The 17038-nt window shown below is 42.0% G+C and overlaps 2 protein-coding genes and 1 pseudogene across 4 annotated transcripts; 1 reads left to right on the top strand and 2 right to left on the bottom strand.

Annotated features, from left to right (window-relative positions):
• Positions 1-1928: 1928 nt before the first annotated feature.
• Positions 1929-4331, bottom strand: LOC144087258 (NAD(P)H dehydrogenase [quinone] 1-like). 2 transcript variants are annotated; one of them, XM_077617668.1, is made up of 6 exons: positions 4220-4331; positions 3975-4148; positions 2897-3027; positions 2697-2810; positions 2329-2430; positions 1929-2265 (listed from the first exon to the last, which is right to left on the bottom strand). In XM_077617668.1, exons 1-6 carry the CDS (start codon positions 4221-4223, stop codon positions 1966-1968), a joined length of 825 nt encoding a protein of 274 aa, XP_077473794.1. In that variant the 5' UTR covers positions 4224-4331; the 3' UTR covers positions 1929-1965. The 2 variants fall into 2 exon arrangements, with proteins under 2 accessions (XP_077473794.1, XP_077473796.1); XM_077617670.1 differs by lacking the exon at positions 2329-2430.
• A 1651-nt stretch (positions 4332-5982) lies between these two features.
• Positions 5983-7572, bottom strand: LOC144087260 (NAD(P)H dehydrogenase [quinone] 1-like; annotated as a pseudogene). The gene is made up of 6 exons (XR_013304678.1): positions 7448-7572; positions 7203-7376; positions 6942-7072; positions 6751-6864; positions 6383-6483; positions 5983-6319 (listed from the first exon to the last, which is right to left on the bottom strand). The product of XR_013304678.1 is annotated as an NAD(P)H dehydrogenase [quinone] 1-like (transcript).
• Positions 7573-14481: 6909 nt separating this feature from the next.
• LOC144087226 (NAD(P)H dehydrogenase [quinone] 1-like) lies at positions 14482-16872 on the top strand. Its single transcript, XM_077617594.1, has 6 exons — positions 14482-14646; positions 14717-14890; positions 15797-15927; positions 16005-16118; positions 16371-16472; positions 16536-16872. The coding sequence occupies exons 1-6, from the start codon at positions 14643-14645 to the stop codon at positions 16833-16835; spliced, it is 825 nt and encodes a 274-aa protein (XP_077473720.1). The 5' UTR covers positions 14482-14642; the 3' UTR covers positions 16836-16872.
• The last annotated feature ends 166 nt before the right edge of the window (positions 16873-17038 follow it).

The raw sequence follows: 17038 nt of genomic DNA on the forward strand, positions 1-17038 counted from the left end.
TTAAATACTTATTTTTTTAATAAATATATGACACCATCTTAGGAAAGTATCCAAGATAGATTGGTATCATTTTACTCTATTTTTGGTCATTCAAATTATTTAATAAATAATGTTTGTTATTTTTCTATAACTAAGTGAATTTCAAAATTAATCAAATGTTGCGTCCAACATAGCGACAACAAAGATTTAAATGAATAAAAAAATAAAACACCTGCACATTAAGTGATTCACAGGGAAAGTTAATAGTTCTTGTTATTTTCAGTGTTTGCTATAAAGAAATGCAATCTGAAACAAATACAGGTTATGGAAAAATAGTTTATTTTATTTTATATATATTTTAGACCGTCCAGACCAGAGACATTGGAGTTTCCGGATGAGCAGCTGGACATCACAAACGACTACCCTGTGGTGGTTCACGCAGATGTGGTGTTAATCTAGTTCTTTTAATCCATTTATAAAAAAAATCTAAATATTATATCTAAAATGTTCCGGCCCACATGAAATCAAGTTGACGTTAAAGCGGCCCGCGAACCCTGACACCCTTGGTGTAGGGGTTCACTCCCTTGACTTTGGTGCGGGCAAGCGTGTGATCGATTCCCACTTGGAGATCTGTATCATTGGGCATCTCTCTGTGTGCCCTACGGCTGACTAGAGACCAGTCTAGGATGTAGTAAGCCTTTCACCCAAAGTACACTGGGATAGGCTCCGACAACCCCCAAACCCTTGCGAGGAAGATGAATGAGTTTAATAGGGGTGGGTTTTCCCTACAGAGGGGCAGGTGTTTCTCCAGATGACTGCAATCAATCTCTGTAGAGACAAAGAAAGATGTACATGCATACTAATAAGCTTGTAAAAACAAGCTAGACAGAAAAAAAACAACTTCTTTTGGGATATAGATTCTGTGAGTTTTGTCTAAAAAAAGGCGGTGTATGTGACCCCGCTATTGACCTCGGTTCTTAGTCATGGGTATTCTGCGCTCCTCTTCGTGTGCCTGCCTTTATGATGTGTCTCTCTGCTGTATGATGTGATGTGGCTTGGGGGTAAGGGACATCGCATCCGTTGTGGTTGGAGTAGTATTACACGCTTTCTGCGCTGTACACAAAGGAGGATGATGGTGGTGAAGGGGGTGCACGCTGGTCATAAATGGAATGGGGGTTATGAAGGACATTCATGTGTTGGATGATTAACTCACTGGATGCCGTTAACAGCAAGAGACATCTAATCCACTAGGACTGGGAGGATTATGTGAATCTATACAACTATTATGACTTTTGGTAACATCAAATTTCCATTAAGGAAATATATAAAATAAAATAAACTATTTTTCCATAACATACATTTATTTGAGATTGCATTTCTTTATAGCAAACACTGAAAATAACAAGAACTATAAACTTTCCCTGTGAATTACATGATAATCACTTAATGTGCAGATGTTTTATTTTTTTATTCATTTAAATCTTTGTTGTCACTATGTTGGAAGCAACATTTGATTAATTTTGAAATTCACTTAGTTATTGAAAAATAAAAAAATTATTAAATAATTTGAATGACCAAAAATAGAGTAAAATGATACCAATCTATCTTGGATACTTTCCTAAAATGGTGTCATTTATTTTAAAAAAAAAAGGTATTTTTTTAAAAGTACATTAAATAATAATTCATTGAACCAGTTATTGTTGGTATAGGGTGCTGGAGCCTATCCCAGCTGACTTCGGGCAGGAGGCGGAGTTCCAAGCCAAGACCCAGATTACATGAGAATTTCTACACCAAAAGTTCTTAAACCTGCCACAGAAGAGGGATTTGCATCAATTGATAGCAACAGAAGTTGAACCCATTAAGCTGGGAGCAAATGAGTTAACTCTTCAAACAGATTGAATATCCACGTAGCAGTGAAAGACTTTACATAAATCAGTCAAACTCTAAAGTGACGTTGCAAGGCTTTTTATTTACAACTTTCAAATATCAGACTCCAGCAATCATCTGATTGTTTGGTGGAACCGGCATTCCCATGTGAATTCCCACTGTGAGCCCAACTTTCTTGTCAGCCTGCTTCTCCTGGACCTCTTTCTTGAGCTGGAAGCCCTTCTCACTATCAAAGCAGTCCATGGGTGTGAAACACAGGGGGGCTTCCCCCATAAGTGCATCTAGGCGATGACGCCAGGCCTGCAACATGGCAGCACTGCCCTCCTGGGGCAGACGAGCTGGAGCCCAGAAAATTTGTGGCGGCAAAACTTGAAAGCCACAATAGTGCAGGATGCCATTCTGTTCAAATGCAGAAAATTAGAATTGCTGCTCACGAGGCAAAATTGGCAATAGCAAGTATACCTGAATTGGCCAAAGTGTTACATTCATGTCTCCATTGATACCATCAGCACTGAACATTGATTCCTGAGAGCCAGTGGTGAATGACAGAACAGCTTTTTTGTCCTATTGATAGAAACAGGACTGTTAGCCAAACAATTTGCCCCTTTAACCACATTAGATTAAAACTGAAGAAAACCAAGTAGAGCTTGACTACAATAACTGATATGATTTGCTGTGAGCAAATCATTAACTGAATATTTTCTAAAGAAATGTCTGAATGGAACAGTAAATTATCTCCGAGATAACTGACAACATTAGGTTTCCAGTTGAGCTTTTTTAAAATTAGAATTCCCCAAAATAGTCATCCCTTGAAAGAGTTAAGACCTCACCTTAAAGACACCCTGACTGAAGTGCTTCTCTTTGGAGTGAGCATAGCCAGGAGTAAGCACACGGTCGATCCAACCCTTCAGGATGGCAGGCAGCCCGAACCAGTACATGGGGAACTGAAAACATACGAACTGGTTTTGCAAGTCCATATACCAGTGCCCATAAAGGCAATTGATGGCTAGTAAAGGAGTTAAATGCCTACTTGGAAGATGATGAGATCAGCTTCCGAAAGTTTACATTGCTCCTCAGTGATGTCAGCAGACAGTTTTCCATTCTCCCACGCAGTTTTGGTCTCCTTAGGATAACTGAATGGCTCAGTCTGCTTGACTTCACCTGAAGACCAGTTGGAGATGACATTAGGAGCAAAATAGAAGTGTCCAACATGATGGCCAGAAACCGTGACAGGTCTAAGATAGCCTGATTTAATAATCATGTTTCAGCACCAACTAGATATCCATTCATTTTCTTGCGCCAGGGTCAAATGGGAGGTTCTGGAACATATCCCAGCCAACTATTGCCACCAGGGAGGGCTAAATATTCAAAACTTGAAGTAGAAGGGGCTGATATGATTTGCCTGCACATCCATGGGAGCACTTAAAAGTAAAGCTCAACCTTTTGTCACCAATTTTTTGAGTTAGTTTTTCCATATCATTACAAGTATCAATCCATAAAAATTTTAACCAATTTGGCTGCCATTGACAACTCAACATCAATTCATCAGAACTGGAAAGATATTATACAATCACAGTTAGCCTTCCTAAATAGCAACAAAACAAGGGGGGCATGATTAAGCGACAGCTTATTGATTAGCAAATGGATCATTGACATTGCTGAGCTTAAAACTGCCCAAATGCTCCTTTGAGCCTCTCAATAGTTTAAAATGTACATGTATTCAAGACTTGAGGGCAGCCAAATTTCCCTTTGGTGGAAAAACATAACTCTTCAATAGAGACTGACATTCCTAAGGGGGCATACCTATCAGGTTTCCATTTCACCAGTATCCATGCGAGTTTTATACTTATTTTTCTTCGAAAACAGATCGTCTCCTCAATATCTAATAAAGCTGGCTTGAAGCCTTGTCACAAGTGCTTCATAAGTGGGCCAATGCAGATGCTTGATTTGTTATTTAATATACTAAAGTTCCTGTGTGGTCAATGTCAACACAACTCAAGAAGAAATATGGTTCACACTCAATTTATGGCAGCCACTGCATAACAGCCAATGAATTAAATGAGGGGGCAAAAAAATTTTTTGCGTTGAATTCAAGTTGTTACCCTCACCAATGATGTCTTCAGCCGTAGCACTTGCTTTAAACTTCATGGCATATAGGTCAGACACTTTGACAGTGTGGCCTTGAGCAGTCAAAACTTCCACAGCGACATCCTTGGCAGCAGAATTGAAAGAGCCCGGACTCTGGTGGGCATACACGATGAACACTTTCTTTGCTGCCGATGCTAGACAAAAAGAAATAAGTTATTGCTTTCTATATAAAGTCTTTAAACACAATTCCAGGTAGCAAACTTACCCATGTCTGAAGTCAGATGCTACAAGGCTCACACACAGCGAGGCTGAAGAACTGCTGCTGTGACTTATACTGCTTGTGAAGGCTTTTTATACTCAGACTAATTGGTTCTCACAGGTGCTGGCAATCAGCTAACGACTAGCGAGAAAGGCTTTCTACATGTAGCATGTTTCTTGGAAAAATGAATATCATACCTGTCAACCTCTGCCGATAACTGCCCTTATAAATGATTATGATTCCCCTTACAAACCCCCCCAAAAACCTTACAAACACCGTACGACTCGTACGGTGTTTGTAAGGTTTTATGGAATATACTTGGGCAGCATGGCGGCTGAGTTTTTTTGCGTGTCGGCCTCACAGTGGGGTACCTGGGTTCTAATCCAGGTCGGTCCACCTGCGTGGGTTTTCTCCAGGAACTCTGGTTACCTCCCACATTCCAAAGCCATGCATGGTAGGCTGATTGGACACTCTATATTGCCCCTAGTTATGAGTGTGAGCATGAATGGTTGTTTGTCTCTCATGCCCTGTGATTGGGAGGCCCCCACTTCAGGGTGTCCCCCGCCTCGTGTCCAACATCAGCTGGGGTAGGCCCTAGCACAGTGGTTCCCAAACTGGGGGGCGCGCCCCCCTAGGGAGGCGTAAAGACAATTCAAGGGGGGCGTGAAGTCATCTGCTAAAAAATGTTTAAATAGATTATAAGAATAATAAAATCAAAGAACAAATATCTGCCATTAAATACATGCAAAATATGATTATAGCAGTCACTCCAACGGTCCAACCCGTTTTCTATTAAGCTAGTTTTTGTTACACGTTTTGAACGCGTCACTGATACTAACCACACTGACGCTACTGAGCGACTCGTCACAATCTCGCAACCCGTCAACCCGAGCACATGTTCACCTTGTCCACGGAAAGGATTTGTTTCGCTCTTCAATTCTGGATAACAATACCTTTCTTTTAGTGATTAAATTTTATTTACGATAACTAGTGAGCAATGTGATGATTTTGATGAATGTTGGTAGTGATAATGGTTATGATTGTGATGATGATGCTGGTGGTGGTGATGGTGTTATGAGAGGTATCCATTCACGTGATGGTAATGTTGGTGATGATAATGGTTTGGTAATGGTTGTGGTGTTTCCGGCAGTTACAGTATAGTTGTTCAGTTTTAATAGTTGTAGTTATAGTAGTGTTTTGTTAATTTGTTGCTATTTTCACTTTGAATTCTAGGCTTTTCGCAGCTCTTTGCTCAGATCCGGGCACTGATTACAACATACCTGTCAACCTCTGCCGATTACTGCCCTTATAAATGATTATGGTTCCCCTTACAAACCCCCAAAAAACCTTACAAACACCATACGACTCGTACTTGCGTTAGGTATCGAGTATCTCACTTAAAGCCACAATTATATTAGAATTAAAGATAAATTGTGCAACAACATTCTAATCAATCCAAGTAGTAGGCAGCCATTTAAATTTACTGTGGGAGGAGAGCATTGAACCATGAACAGACATTTTAAACTAGTTATGCCTTTGTCAAATAGGTCAATTGTAGTCAAGGGATAAACCTATGAGTTCCAAGCTCAGACCAAGATTACATGAGAATTTCTACACAAAAAAAAGTTCTTAAACCTGCCACGGAAGAGGGATTTTCATCAATTGATAGCAACAGAAGTCAAACCCATTAAGCTGGAAGCAAATGATTTAACTCTTCAAACATTGAATATCCAGTGAAATACTTTACATAAATCAGTCCAAGTCTTAAGTGAAGTTTCAAGGCTTTTTATTTACAGCTTTCAAATATCAGACTCCAGCCATCATCTGATTGTTTGGTGGAACCGGCATTCCCATGTGAATTCCCACTGCGAGCCCAATTTTCTTGTCAGCCTGCTTCTCCTGGACCTCTTTCTTGAGCTGGAAGCCCTTCTCAACATCAAAGCAGTCCATGGGTGTGAAACACAGGGGGGCATCACCCATAAGAGCATCTAGGCGACCACGCCAGGCCTGCAACATGGCAGCAGTGGCCTCCTGGGGCAGACAAGCTGGAGCCCAGAAAATTTGTGGCGGCAAAACTTGAAAGCCACAATAGTGCAGGATGCCGTTCTGTTCAAATGGAGAAAATTAGAATTGCTGCTCACGAGGCAAAATTGGCAATAGCAAGTATACCTGAATTGGCCAAGTGTTACATTCATGTCTCCATTGATACCATCAGCACTGAACATTGATTCCTGAGAGCCAGTGGTAAACGACAGAAGAGCTTTTTTGTCCTATTGATAGAAACAGGACTGTTAGCCAAACCATTTGACTCTTCAGCCATGTTAAATTGTCTGAAGAAACCCAAGTAGACTTTGACTACAACAGCTGATATGATTTGCCGTGAGCAAATCATAAACTGATTATTTTCTAAAGAAATGTTTGAATGCAACAGTAAATTATCTCCGAGACTAACTGACAAGCATTATGTTTCCAGTTGAGCTTTTTTAAAACTTAAAATTCCCCAAAATAATCATCCCTCCAAAGAGTTAAGACCTCACCTTAAAGACACCCTGACTGAAGCGCTTCTCTTTGGAGTGAGCATAGCCAGGAGTAAGCACACGGTCAATCCAGCCCTTCAGGATGGCAGGCAGACCGAACCAGTACATGGGGAACTGAAAACATTCAAATTGGTTTTGCAAGTCCATATACCAAAGGCAAATGATGGCCAGTAAATGGGTTAGATGCCTACTTGGAAGATGATGAGATCAGCTTCTGAAAGTTTACATTGCTCTTCAGTGATGTCAGCAGACAGTTTTCCATTCTCCCACGCAGTTTTGGTCTCCTTAGGATAACTGAATGGCTCAGTCTGCTTGACTTCACCTGAAGACCAATTGGAGATGACATTAGGAGCAAAGTAGAAGTGTCCAACATGACTCAATTTATGACAGCCACTGCATTAACAGTCAATGAATTAAAGAAAATTGTGCTGAAGTTAAGTTATTACCCTCACCCATTATGTCCTCAGCTGTAGCACTCGCTTTAAACTTCATAACATAAAGGTCAGACACTTTGACAGTGTGCCCTTGGGCAGTCAAAACTTCCACAGCAACATCCTTGGCAGCAGAATTGAAAGAGCCCGGGCTCTGGTGGGCATACACGATGAGCACTTTCTTTGCTGCGGATGCTAGACGAAAAGAAATAAATTACTGCTTTCTATACAAAGTCTTTAAAACCAGTTCTAGGAAGCAAACTTACCCATTTCTGAAGTCAGATGCTACAAAGCACACAGCAAGGCTGAAGAACTGCTGCACTGACTGATACTGCTTGTGAAGGCTTTTTATACTAAGACTAATTGGTTCTCACAGGTGCTGGCAATCAGCTAACGACCAGCGAAAAAGGCTTTCTACATGTAGCATGTTTCTTGGAAATATGAATATCCTGGGGCAGCATCGCGGCTGACTTTTTTGCGTGTCGGCCTCACAGTGGGGGACCTGGGTTCTAATCCAGGTCGGTCCACCTGTGTGGAGCTTGCTTGTTCTCCCCGGGCCTGCGTGGGTTTTCTCCAGGAACTCTGATTACCTCCCACATTCCAAAGCCATGCATGGTAGTCTGATTGGACACTCTAAATTGCCCCTAGGTATGAGTGTGAGCATGAATGGTTGTTTGTCTCCTCATGCCCTGTGATTGGGAGGCCCCCACTTCAGGGTGTCCCCCGCCTCGTGCCCAACGTCAGCTGGGGTAGGCTCCAGCAACTCCCGTGACCCTAGTGAGGATAAAGCAGTTCAGAAAATGAGATGAGATGAATATCATGCCCCCCTCTTTGTAGAAATCACACCCACATATCATTATTCTATCTCTAATTGGCTGTGTTTCACAGAATTGGTGGAACTGACTTTGTTTAACTTATTGGCTGCCATTGACGGCGCTAGACGCCTAATCCATTTTAGGTCACTTCCTGTTTTGGCAAATGATTTCTGGGGAAAAAAATTGACATTTCTCAAACTTTTTGTCTCTCATCTCACCTAGGGTCGCAGGGATGCTGGAGCCTAACCCAACTGATTCCAGGCCTGAGGCAGGGGAGACAAAGGACAACCATGCACACTCACACCCATACCTAGGGGCAATTTAGAGTGTCCAATCAGCCTACCATGCAATTTTTTGGAATGTGGGAGGAAACCGGAGTCCCCAGAGAAAACCCACGCAGGCCTGGGGAGAACATGCGAACTCCACAATGGTGGACCGACCTGAATTTGAACCCTGGACCCCAGAACTGTGAGGCTGACACGCTAAACACTCAGCCAAATAAATAAATGAATTAAAGGCCGCCACTTTGACACGTGGTATAGATCATGCCAGGAAAATCAATAGTCTTTATAACTGCACCTATTAATCATCACCTGAGCAATCCCAGTCTAAATGGATTTGACATCTATTGCTGTCAATGTTAGCGATGTCATTAATGTTACATGTTTGTGTGTCTTTTCTTGGAAATGTTCAATACAAGAACCACCAGGCCCGTGGCGAACGTTGCATCTTTTCTGCCGTGGTTTATCGCTCACAATGGAAAGAGACAAGCGCATCAAAGACAAACACGAACTGGCACACATCTGGAAGTCCAATCCTTCACATGTGCCATCTATCCTGCGGCAGGTCTGCTTCAGATTATGGTGTAACTTTTATGTGTGGGTTCCAAGGGGGTAAGATGGGGAACCCGTCAATTCTGCGTTCTTAAAGATTTATAGAAAATATGCTGTTTATGACGCTGTGTTTTTACAACACACATACCAAGCGATCAAGTGTTTTGGCCGCATGGCTTTTGTTTGGCTAGTCACTTGTGGGTTTTCACAAATAAAGAGGTGTTATGTCATACTGCACTAAAAGAAAGAGTCCCCGGAAGGTGATCTGTTGCAACTTGAAAAGCTATTTAAAAAGAAATAACCAAAATAATGAATTACCTCATTTTATGAACGCAGACAAACGAGAAATGTTGAAAAAGGGACCTGATTTTTACAATACCCAAACTGCAGTGACTGTAATATTACCACTCACAAATCTGAAACTAACGATGGACATCAGCAACTGTCCTACTGCCAAAACGGCTATGATTTAATTTTATAAATTAACATTGGTCAAGGCAGCCTGGTGGGCGAGTAGTTAGCGGACCGCAGTTGTGGGTGAGGTTTTGATCCCAGGTCGGACCTCATTGTGTGGAGTTTGCATTTTCTCCCTGGGTTTGCATGGGTTTTCTGCGGGTAATCAGGTTTCATCCTGCATCCCAAAAACATGCAGGGTAGGCTGGTTGAACACTCTAAATTGCCCCTGGGTATGAGTGTGAGCATGAATGGAAGTCTGTCTCCTTGTGCCCTACGATTGGCTCGCCACTAATTTAGGGCTTCCCCTGTCTGGTGCCCGTAGTTAGCAGGAGTGGAGTCCAGCACCCCCATGACCCTTGTGAGAATAAGCATTTCAGAAAATGAACGAATGAACATTGGTCACCCTAAAGAAATGGGAAAAAAAACATTGGGTGTTATTGACTGTTCAATCGTTGTCAGCCCTCTTATTCAAAAGGTTATGGACGTCTATCCCAGTCAATGGCCCTGAAAAATTGCCTTTCAATTCAACCATCCCAGAGTAAATAGACTTGACATCTTTCACTATCAATAGTAATGGATGAGCATCATGCTCCGCTTCTGGTTTAAGACAAAATGTTTGCTCTATTGACATCTCGTGGCTATTTTAATACTTACAAGCCAACTGTTTTTGTTTATTAGTTATTTGTGCTGTATAAACGATGATTTTTTGTAATTCCATCCGTTTCAAGAGGAAACAAGAAGGCAATCTTTAGCCAACCCTAACCCCTAACTCCCTGATTCCCTAACCCGAAAAAATACATTAAATAGAAAAAATAAACACCAAAATCCTAAAGTGTTCAATTTACAGTGTTCAACCATCCTCCCAAGCATGTTTTGGGGATCTGGGAGGAAACCGGAGTACCCAGAGAAAACTCAAACAAGTCCAGTTGTACGGAAAATAAATGAACATAATAAATAATGATTTTTTTCAACCCCTTTGATGTATTATCAATAGTTTTTCACATAAATTGCTGTAAAAACAACACTCAAGACATAATAATTTTACAGCAATTTGTTATTTATTTAGTGTAAACATTTCCCCAGTGTCGTTGTCTTTTTCCATGAATTTGACAGGGTCTTATTATACATAGTGATGTAAGGGGCCTACATGATAAGTGTTGCTACCAAATGACTCACATGTTTAGACTTTTGTGGATGTATATAGATTGGCTAAACATACGTAGCTTTAAAGCACACAAACAGCAACTGCTAATTAAAGGACATTAGTAGAAGGACTGCACATGAACTAAGCCAATGTCAAAATGTCCAAATAGTTCAACAAGATGTTGTATTTTCATCATCCTGGGAGGTTTCAGGCAGCCAAAATCTCTCCAAGTTTTCAGTGAATTGTAAACACCACTCGCTCATGTTTCATCAGCGACATCCAAAGTCAATCCTCAGCTTGACTTCCAAGTGAAAGGTGCTCTTTAGTGCTTCAACAACAAATGTGAGAGGCTGTGAAAAGCAGGCGTGGAAAGTAGTGGCCCGACTTTGGCAACCTGGGATCAATTCCCACTTGGTGACGTTGTGATTGTGAGTGCGACTGGTTGTCTGTCTTTATGTCAGTGTCATGTCTACAACAACAACTATTACTACTACTACTGTTACACCCTGCATTTGATCTTGACACACAGGGGGAAATAATCAGAACAGTGAGATGTTGTTGTTTCTTCAATCCAACTCTTTAGTGTAATCATCAACACGAAAATCACCCCCTGGCCTGCTTTTAATGTCTGAAAAGCTCCAGTATTTGTATTTAATCATGAATTGCTGCTAGAAGGGGATTTTACTCCATTTTTGTGCATTAATTTATTGATTATTTTTTATGTGTTGCAGCTGTAGCTGCAGTAGAGGTTTTATAGCCATAAAATAGTTTTTGAGGGTAGGATTGATACGTTGAAGGCGCTACCAGAAAATGCACCGCCCGCCACTGATGGAATTACAAAAAAATAATCGTTTATGCAGCACACTACTAATAAACAAAAACAGTTGGCTTGTATGTATTAAAATAGCCACGAGATGTCAGTAGAGCAAACATTTTGTCTTAAACCAGAAGCGGAGCTTGATGCTCATCCATTGCTATTGATAGTGAAAGATGTCAAGTCTATTTACTCTGGGATGGTTGAATTGAATGGCAATTTTTCAGGGCCATTGACTGGGATAGACGTCCATAACCTTTTGAATAAGAGGGCTGACAACGATTGAACAGTCAATAACAGCCAATGTTTTTTTTTTTCCATTTCTTTACCGCTTATGCGGTAGGCGCAGAATCCTGGGGCCTATCCCAACCCACAATGGTCACCAGACGGGGGACACCCTGAATGGGTGGCCAGCCAATCGCAGGGCACAAGGAGATGGACAACCATTCACAGGTACGCATATGGCAATTTAGGGTGACCAATGTTCATTCATTCATTTTCTGAAATGCTTATTCTCACAAGGGTCATGAGGGTGCTGGACTCCACTCCTGCTAACTACGGGTACCAGACAGGGGAAGCCCTAAATTGGTGCCCAGCCAATCGTGATGCACAAGGAGACGGACCACCATTCACGCTCACACTCATACCCAGGGGCAATTTAGAGTGTTCAACCAGCCTACCCTGCATGTTTTTGGGATGCAGGATGAAACCTGATTACCCGCAGAAAACCCATGCAAACCCAGGGAGAAAATGCAAACTCCACACAATAAGGTCCAACCTGGGATCAAAACCTCAAACCCACAACTGCGGTCCGCTAACTACTTGCCCACCAGGCCGCCTTGACCAATGTTAATTTATAAAAATTAAATCATAGCCGTTTTGGCAGTAGGAAGTGCAGTATGACATAACACCTCTTTATTTGTGAAAAGTAACTAGCCAAACAAAAGCCATGTGGCCAAAATACTTGATCGCTTGGTATGTGTGTTGTAAAAACACAGCGTCATAAACAGCATATTTTCTATAAATCTTTAAGAACGCAGAATTGACGGGTTCCCCATCTTACCCCCTTGGAACCCACACATAAAAGTTACACCATAATCTGAAGCAGACCTGCCGCGGGATAGATGGCACATGTGAAGGATTGGACTTCCAGATGCATGCCAGTTCGTGTTTGTCTTTGATGCGCTTGTCTCTTTCCATTGTGAGCGATAAACCACGGCAGAAGAGATGCAACGTACGCCACGGGCCTGGTGGTTCTTGTATTGAACATTTCCAAGAAAAGAAACACAAACATGTAACATTAATGACATCACTAACATTGACAGCAATAGAGGTCAAATCCATTTAGATTGGGATTGCTCAGGTGATGATTAATAGGTGCAGCTATAATGACTTGAATTTCCAGGCACGATCTATACAATTAAAAAAACTAATTTCAATCATTTTCCCAACTACTTATCCTCACAAGGGTCACGAGGGGTGCTGGAGCCAATCCCAGTCAACTATGAGCACCAGATGGGGAACACCCTAAATTGGTGGCCAGCCAATCGCAAGGCACAAGTAGACAGACAGACAACCAAATACAGTGACACTCTTTTCTAGGGGCAATTTAGAGTCTTTAATGTGTTCCATGCATGTTTTGGGGAGGAAACCAGAGTACCTTGAGAAAACCCACGCAAGCCTGGTGAAAACATGCGAACTCCTCACAAGAAGGTCCGGACTCCCCTTGGATCAAACCCTCAATTTCAGAACTGTGAGGCTAATGTGATAACCACTCATCCACTCGGCCGCCACTCTGAATATTCAAATAGCCCCAAAGTGAGACGAGCTATAAACATGACGTTGTTTAATTTGACGGTGCATTAGAGATTTATGTGGAAGTTTTCTTCTTCATTGGTGGATTAGGTGTGAATTCAACTGGAAGGAACGACCTCCAACTTTTGGAGGAAAACAAAGTTAAGAGGTTGATTATAGGACTTCAATCAAATGACTAGGATGTATATTGTCGGGTACTTTATATTTATTTATAAATGCACACTAGACAAACATGACTCTTTTATTGAAATGTATGTTGAATTGCCTGTTGTGATTTGGCACAGGATTTAAAAGATTTTTTCTGACTCAATCCATCCACTTACGCATAAATCAAACCCCAGCAACCACATTTGGCAGTGGGGCACTCATACCACTACCCCATCACCGGGTAACCTAGTTATAGGAAGGACAGGTAAGTTTCCAGCAGGTGCAAATCTGCTCAACCATGCAGATGAAGCCGTTTCAGCTGCTTTTTAAACAGTTCCAATTCCAGCATTGTAGACAAAACATTATTTGAAATATATTTAATTCATTTATTCATTTGGCTGAGTGTTTAGCGTGTCAGCCTCACAGTTCTGGGGTCCAGGGTTCAAATTCAGGTCGGTCCACCATTGTGGAGTTTGCATGTTCTCCCCAGGCCTGCGTGGGTTTTCTCTGGGGACTCCGGTTTCCTCCCACATTCCAAAAACATGTGTGGTAGGCTGATTGGACACTCTAAATTGCCCCTAGGTATGGGTGTGAGTGTGCATGGTTGTCCTTTGTCTCCCCTGCCTCTGGCCTGGAATCAGTTGGGATAGGCTCCAGCATCCCCACGACCCTAGGTGAGATGAGAGACAAAAGGTTTGAGAAATGTCAATTTTTTTCCCCAGAAATCATTTGCCAAAACAGGAAGCGACCTAAAATGGATTAGGCGTCTAGTGCCATCAATAGCAGCCAATAAGTTAAACAAAGTCAGTTCCACCATTTCTGTGAAACACAGCCAATTAGAGATAGAAAAATGATATGTGGGTGTGATTTCTACAAAGAGGGGGGCATGACATTCGTCTCATCTCATTTTCTGAACCACTTTATCCTCACTAGGATCACGGGAGGTGCTGGAGCCTACCCCAACTGACGTTGGACACGAGGCGGGGGACACCCTGAAGTGGGGGCCTCCCAATCACAGGGCACGAGGAGACAAACAACCATTCACGCTCACACTCATACCTAGGGGCAATTTAGAGTGTCCAATCAGCCTACCATGCATGGCTTTGGAATGTGGGAGGTAACCAGAGTTCCTGGAGAAAACCCACACAGGCCCGGGGAGAACATGCAAACTCCACACAGGTGGACCGACCTGGATTAGAACCCAGGTCCCCCACTGTGAGGCCTACACGCAAAAAACTCAACTGCGATGCTGCCCAAGGATATTCATTTTTCCAAGAAACATGCTACATATAGAAAGCCTTTCTCGCTGGTCGTTAGCTGATTGCCAGCACCTGTGAGAACCAATTAGTCTTAGTATAAAAAGCCTTCACAAGTAGTATCAGTCATTGCAGCAGTTCTTCAGCCTCGCTGTGAGCTTTGTAGCATCTGACTTCTGAAATGGGTAAGTTTGCGTCCTGGAATTGTGTTTAAAGACTTTATTTTGAAGGGAATAACTTATTTCTTTTGTCTAGCATCGGCAGCAAAGAAAGTGCTCATCGTGTATGCCCACCAGAGCCCGGGCTCTTTCAATTCTGCTGCCAAGGATGTTGCTGTGGAAGTTTTGACTGCCCAAGGGCACACTGTCAAAGTGTCTGACCTTTATGCCATGAAGTTTAAAGCGAGTGCTACAGCTGAGGACATAATTGGTGAGGGTAACAACTTAAATTCAACACTATTTTCCCCCCCATTGACTGTTAATACAGTGGCTGCCATAAATTGAGTGTGTTATAAGTTGTGTTGACATTGACCACACAGGAACTTTAGTATATTAAATAACAAATCAAGCATCTGCATTAGCCCACTTATGAAGCACTTGTGACAAGGCTTCAAGCCAGCTTTGGTTAGATATTGAGGAGATGAGCTGTTTTTGAATAAAAATGAAGTCTAAAACTTGTATGATTACTGGTGAATTGGAAACCTGACAGGAATGCCCCCTTAATTAAGAATGTCAGTCCCTATTGAAGAATAGTTTTTCCTTCGACATGGAACTTTGGCTGCCTTTCAGGTCTTGCATACACATAAAATTTAAACTCAAAAGACCATTTGGACAGTTTTAAGCTCAGCGATGTCAATGATTCGCTTTCTAATCACCAAGCTGTCGTTTAATCATGCCCCCTGTTTTGTTGCTATTTAGAAAGGCTAACTGTGATTGTATAATATCTTTCCAGTTCTGGTGAATTGATGTTGAGTGTTGTCAATGGCAGCCAAATGTGTTAAAATTTTATGGCTTTGTACTGATCTGAAAGAAACTAACTAAATATTTGGTGACAAAAGGTTGAGCTTTACTTCTTAAGTGCTCCCATAGATGTCCAGGCAAATCATATCAGCCCCTTCTACTTCAAGTTTTGAATATTTAGCCCTCCCTGGTGGCAATAGTTGGCTGGGATATGTTCCAGAACCTCCCATATGACCCTGGTGCAAGAAAATTAATGGATATCTAGTTGGTGCTGAAACATGATCATTAAATCAGGCTATCTTAGACCTGTCACGGTTTCTGGCCATCATGTTAGACACCTATTTTGCTCCTAATGTCATCTCCAACTGGTCTTCAGGTGAAGTCAAGCAGACTGAGCCATTCAGTTATCCTAAGGAGACCAAAACTGCGTGGGAGAATGGAAAGCTGTCTGCTGACATCACTGAGGAGCAATGTAAACTTTCAGAAGCTGATCTCATCATCTTCCAAGTAGGCATTTAACTGATTTACTGATTATCAATTGCCTTTGGTATATGGACTTTCAAAACCAGCTTGTATGTTTTCAGTTCCCCATGTACTGGTTCGGTCTGCCTGCCATCCTGAAGGGTTGGATCGACCGTGTGCTTACTCCTGGCTATGCTCACTCCAAAGAGAAGCGCTTCAGTCAGGGTGTCTTTAAGGTGAGGTCTTAACTCTTGAGGGATGATTATTTTGGGGAATTTTAAAAAAGCTCAATGGAAACCTAATGTCAGTTATCTCGGAGATAATTTACTGTTTCATTCAGACATTTCTTTAGAAAATATTCAGTTAATGATTTGCTCACAGCAAATCATTTCAGTTATTGTAGTCAGTCTACTTGGTTTTCTTCAGTTTTAATCTAATGTGGTTAAAGGGGCGAATTGCTTGGCTAACAGTCCTGTTTCTATCAATAGGACAAAAAAGCTGTTCTGTCATTCACCACTGGCTCTCAGGAATCAATGTTCAGTGCTGATGGTATCAATGGAGACATGAATGTAACACTTTGGCCAATTCAGGTATACTTGCTATTGCCAATTTTGCCTCGTGAGCAGCAATTCTAATTTTCTGCATTTGAACAGAACGGCATCCTGCACTATTGTGGCTTTCAAGTTTTGCCGCCACAAATTTTCTGGGCTCCAGCTCATCTGCCCCAGGAGGCCACTGCTGCCATGCTGCAGGCCTGGCATGGTCGCCTAGATGCTCTTATGGGTGAAGCCCCCCTGTGTTTCACACCCATGGACTGCTTTGATAGTGAAAAGGGCTTCCAGCTCAAGAAAGAGGTCCAGGAGAAGCAGGCTGACAAGAAAGTTGGGCTCACTGTGGGAATTCACATGGGAATGCCGGTTCCACCAAACAATCAGATGATGGCTGGAGTCTGATATTTGAAAGCTGTAAATAAAAAGCCTTGAAACTTCACTTTAGAGTTTGACTGATTTATGTAAAGTCTTTCACTGCTACGTGGATATTCAATCTGTTTGAAGAGTTGACTCATTTGCTCCCAGCTTAATGGGTTCAACTTCTGTTGCTATCAATTGATGCAAATCCCTCTTCTGTGGCAGGTTTAAGAACTTTTGGTGGAGAA

This window comes from Stigmatopora argus, chromosome 13, assembly GCF_051989625.1.
Source record: "Stigmatopora argus isolate UIUO_Sarg chromosome 13, RoL_Sarg_1.0, whole genome shotgun sequence".
Lineage (NCBI taxonomy): Eukaryota > Metazoa > Chordata > Actinopteri > Syngnathiformes > Syngnathidae > Stigmatopora > Stigmatopora argus.

What these genes read in the sequence shown, in the direction of transcription:
- LOC144087258 (XM_077617668.1), bottom strand. An exon ending in CTGATCTCATCATCTTCCAA is followed by an intron (nt 2,811 to 2,896) that starts GTAGGCATTTAA and finishes GTATGTTTTCAG; the next exon opens with TTCCCCATGTACTGGTTCGG. An exon ending in TAACACTTTGGCCAATTCAG is followed by an intron (nt 2,266 to 2,328) that starts GTATACTTGCTA and finishes GCATTTGAACAG; the next exon opens with AATGGCATCCTGCACTATTG.
- LOC144087226 (XM_077617594.1), top strand. An exon ending in CTGATCTCATCATCTTCCAA is followed by an intron (nt 15,928 to 16,004) that starts GTAGGCATTTAA and finishes GTATGTTTTCAG; the next exon opens with TTCCCCATGTACTGGTTCGG. An exon ending in TAACACTTTGGCCAATTCAG is followed by an intron (nt 16,473 to 16,535) that starts GTATACTTGCTA and finishes GCATTTGAACAG; the next exon opens with AACGGCATCCTGCACTATTG.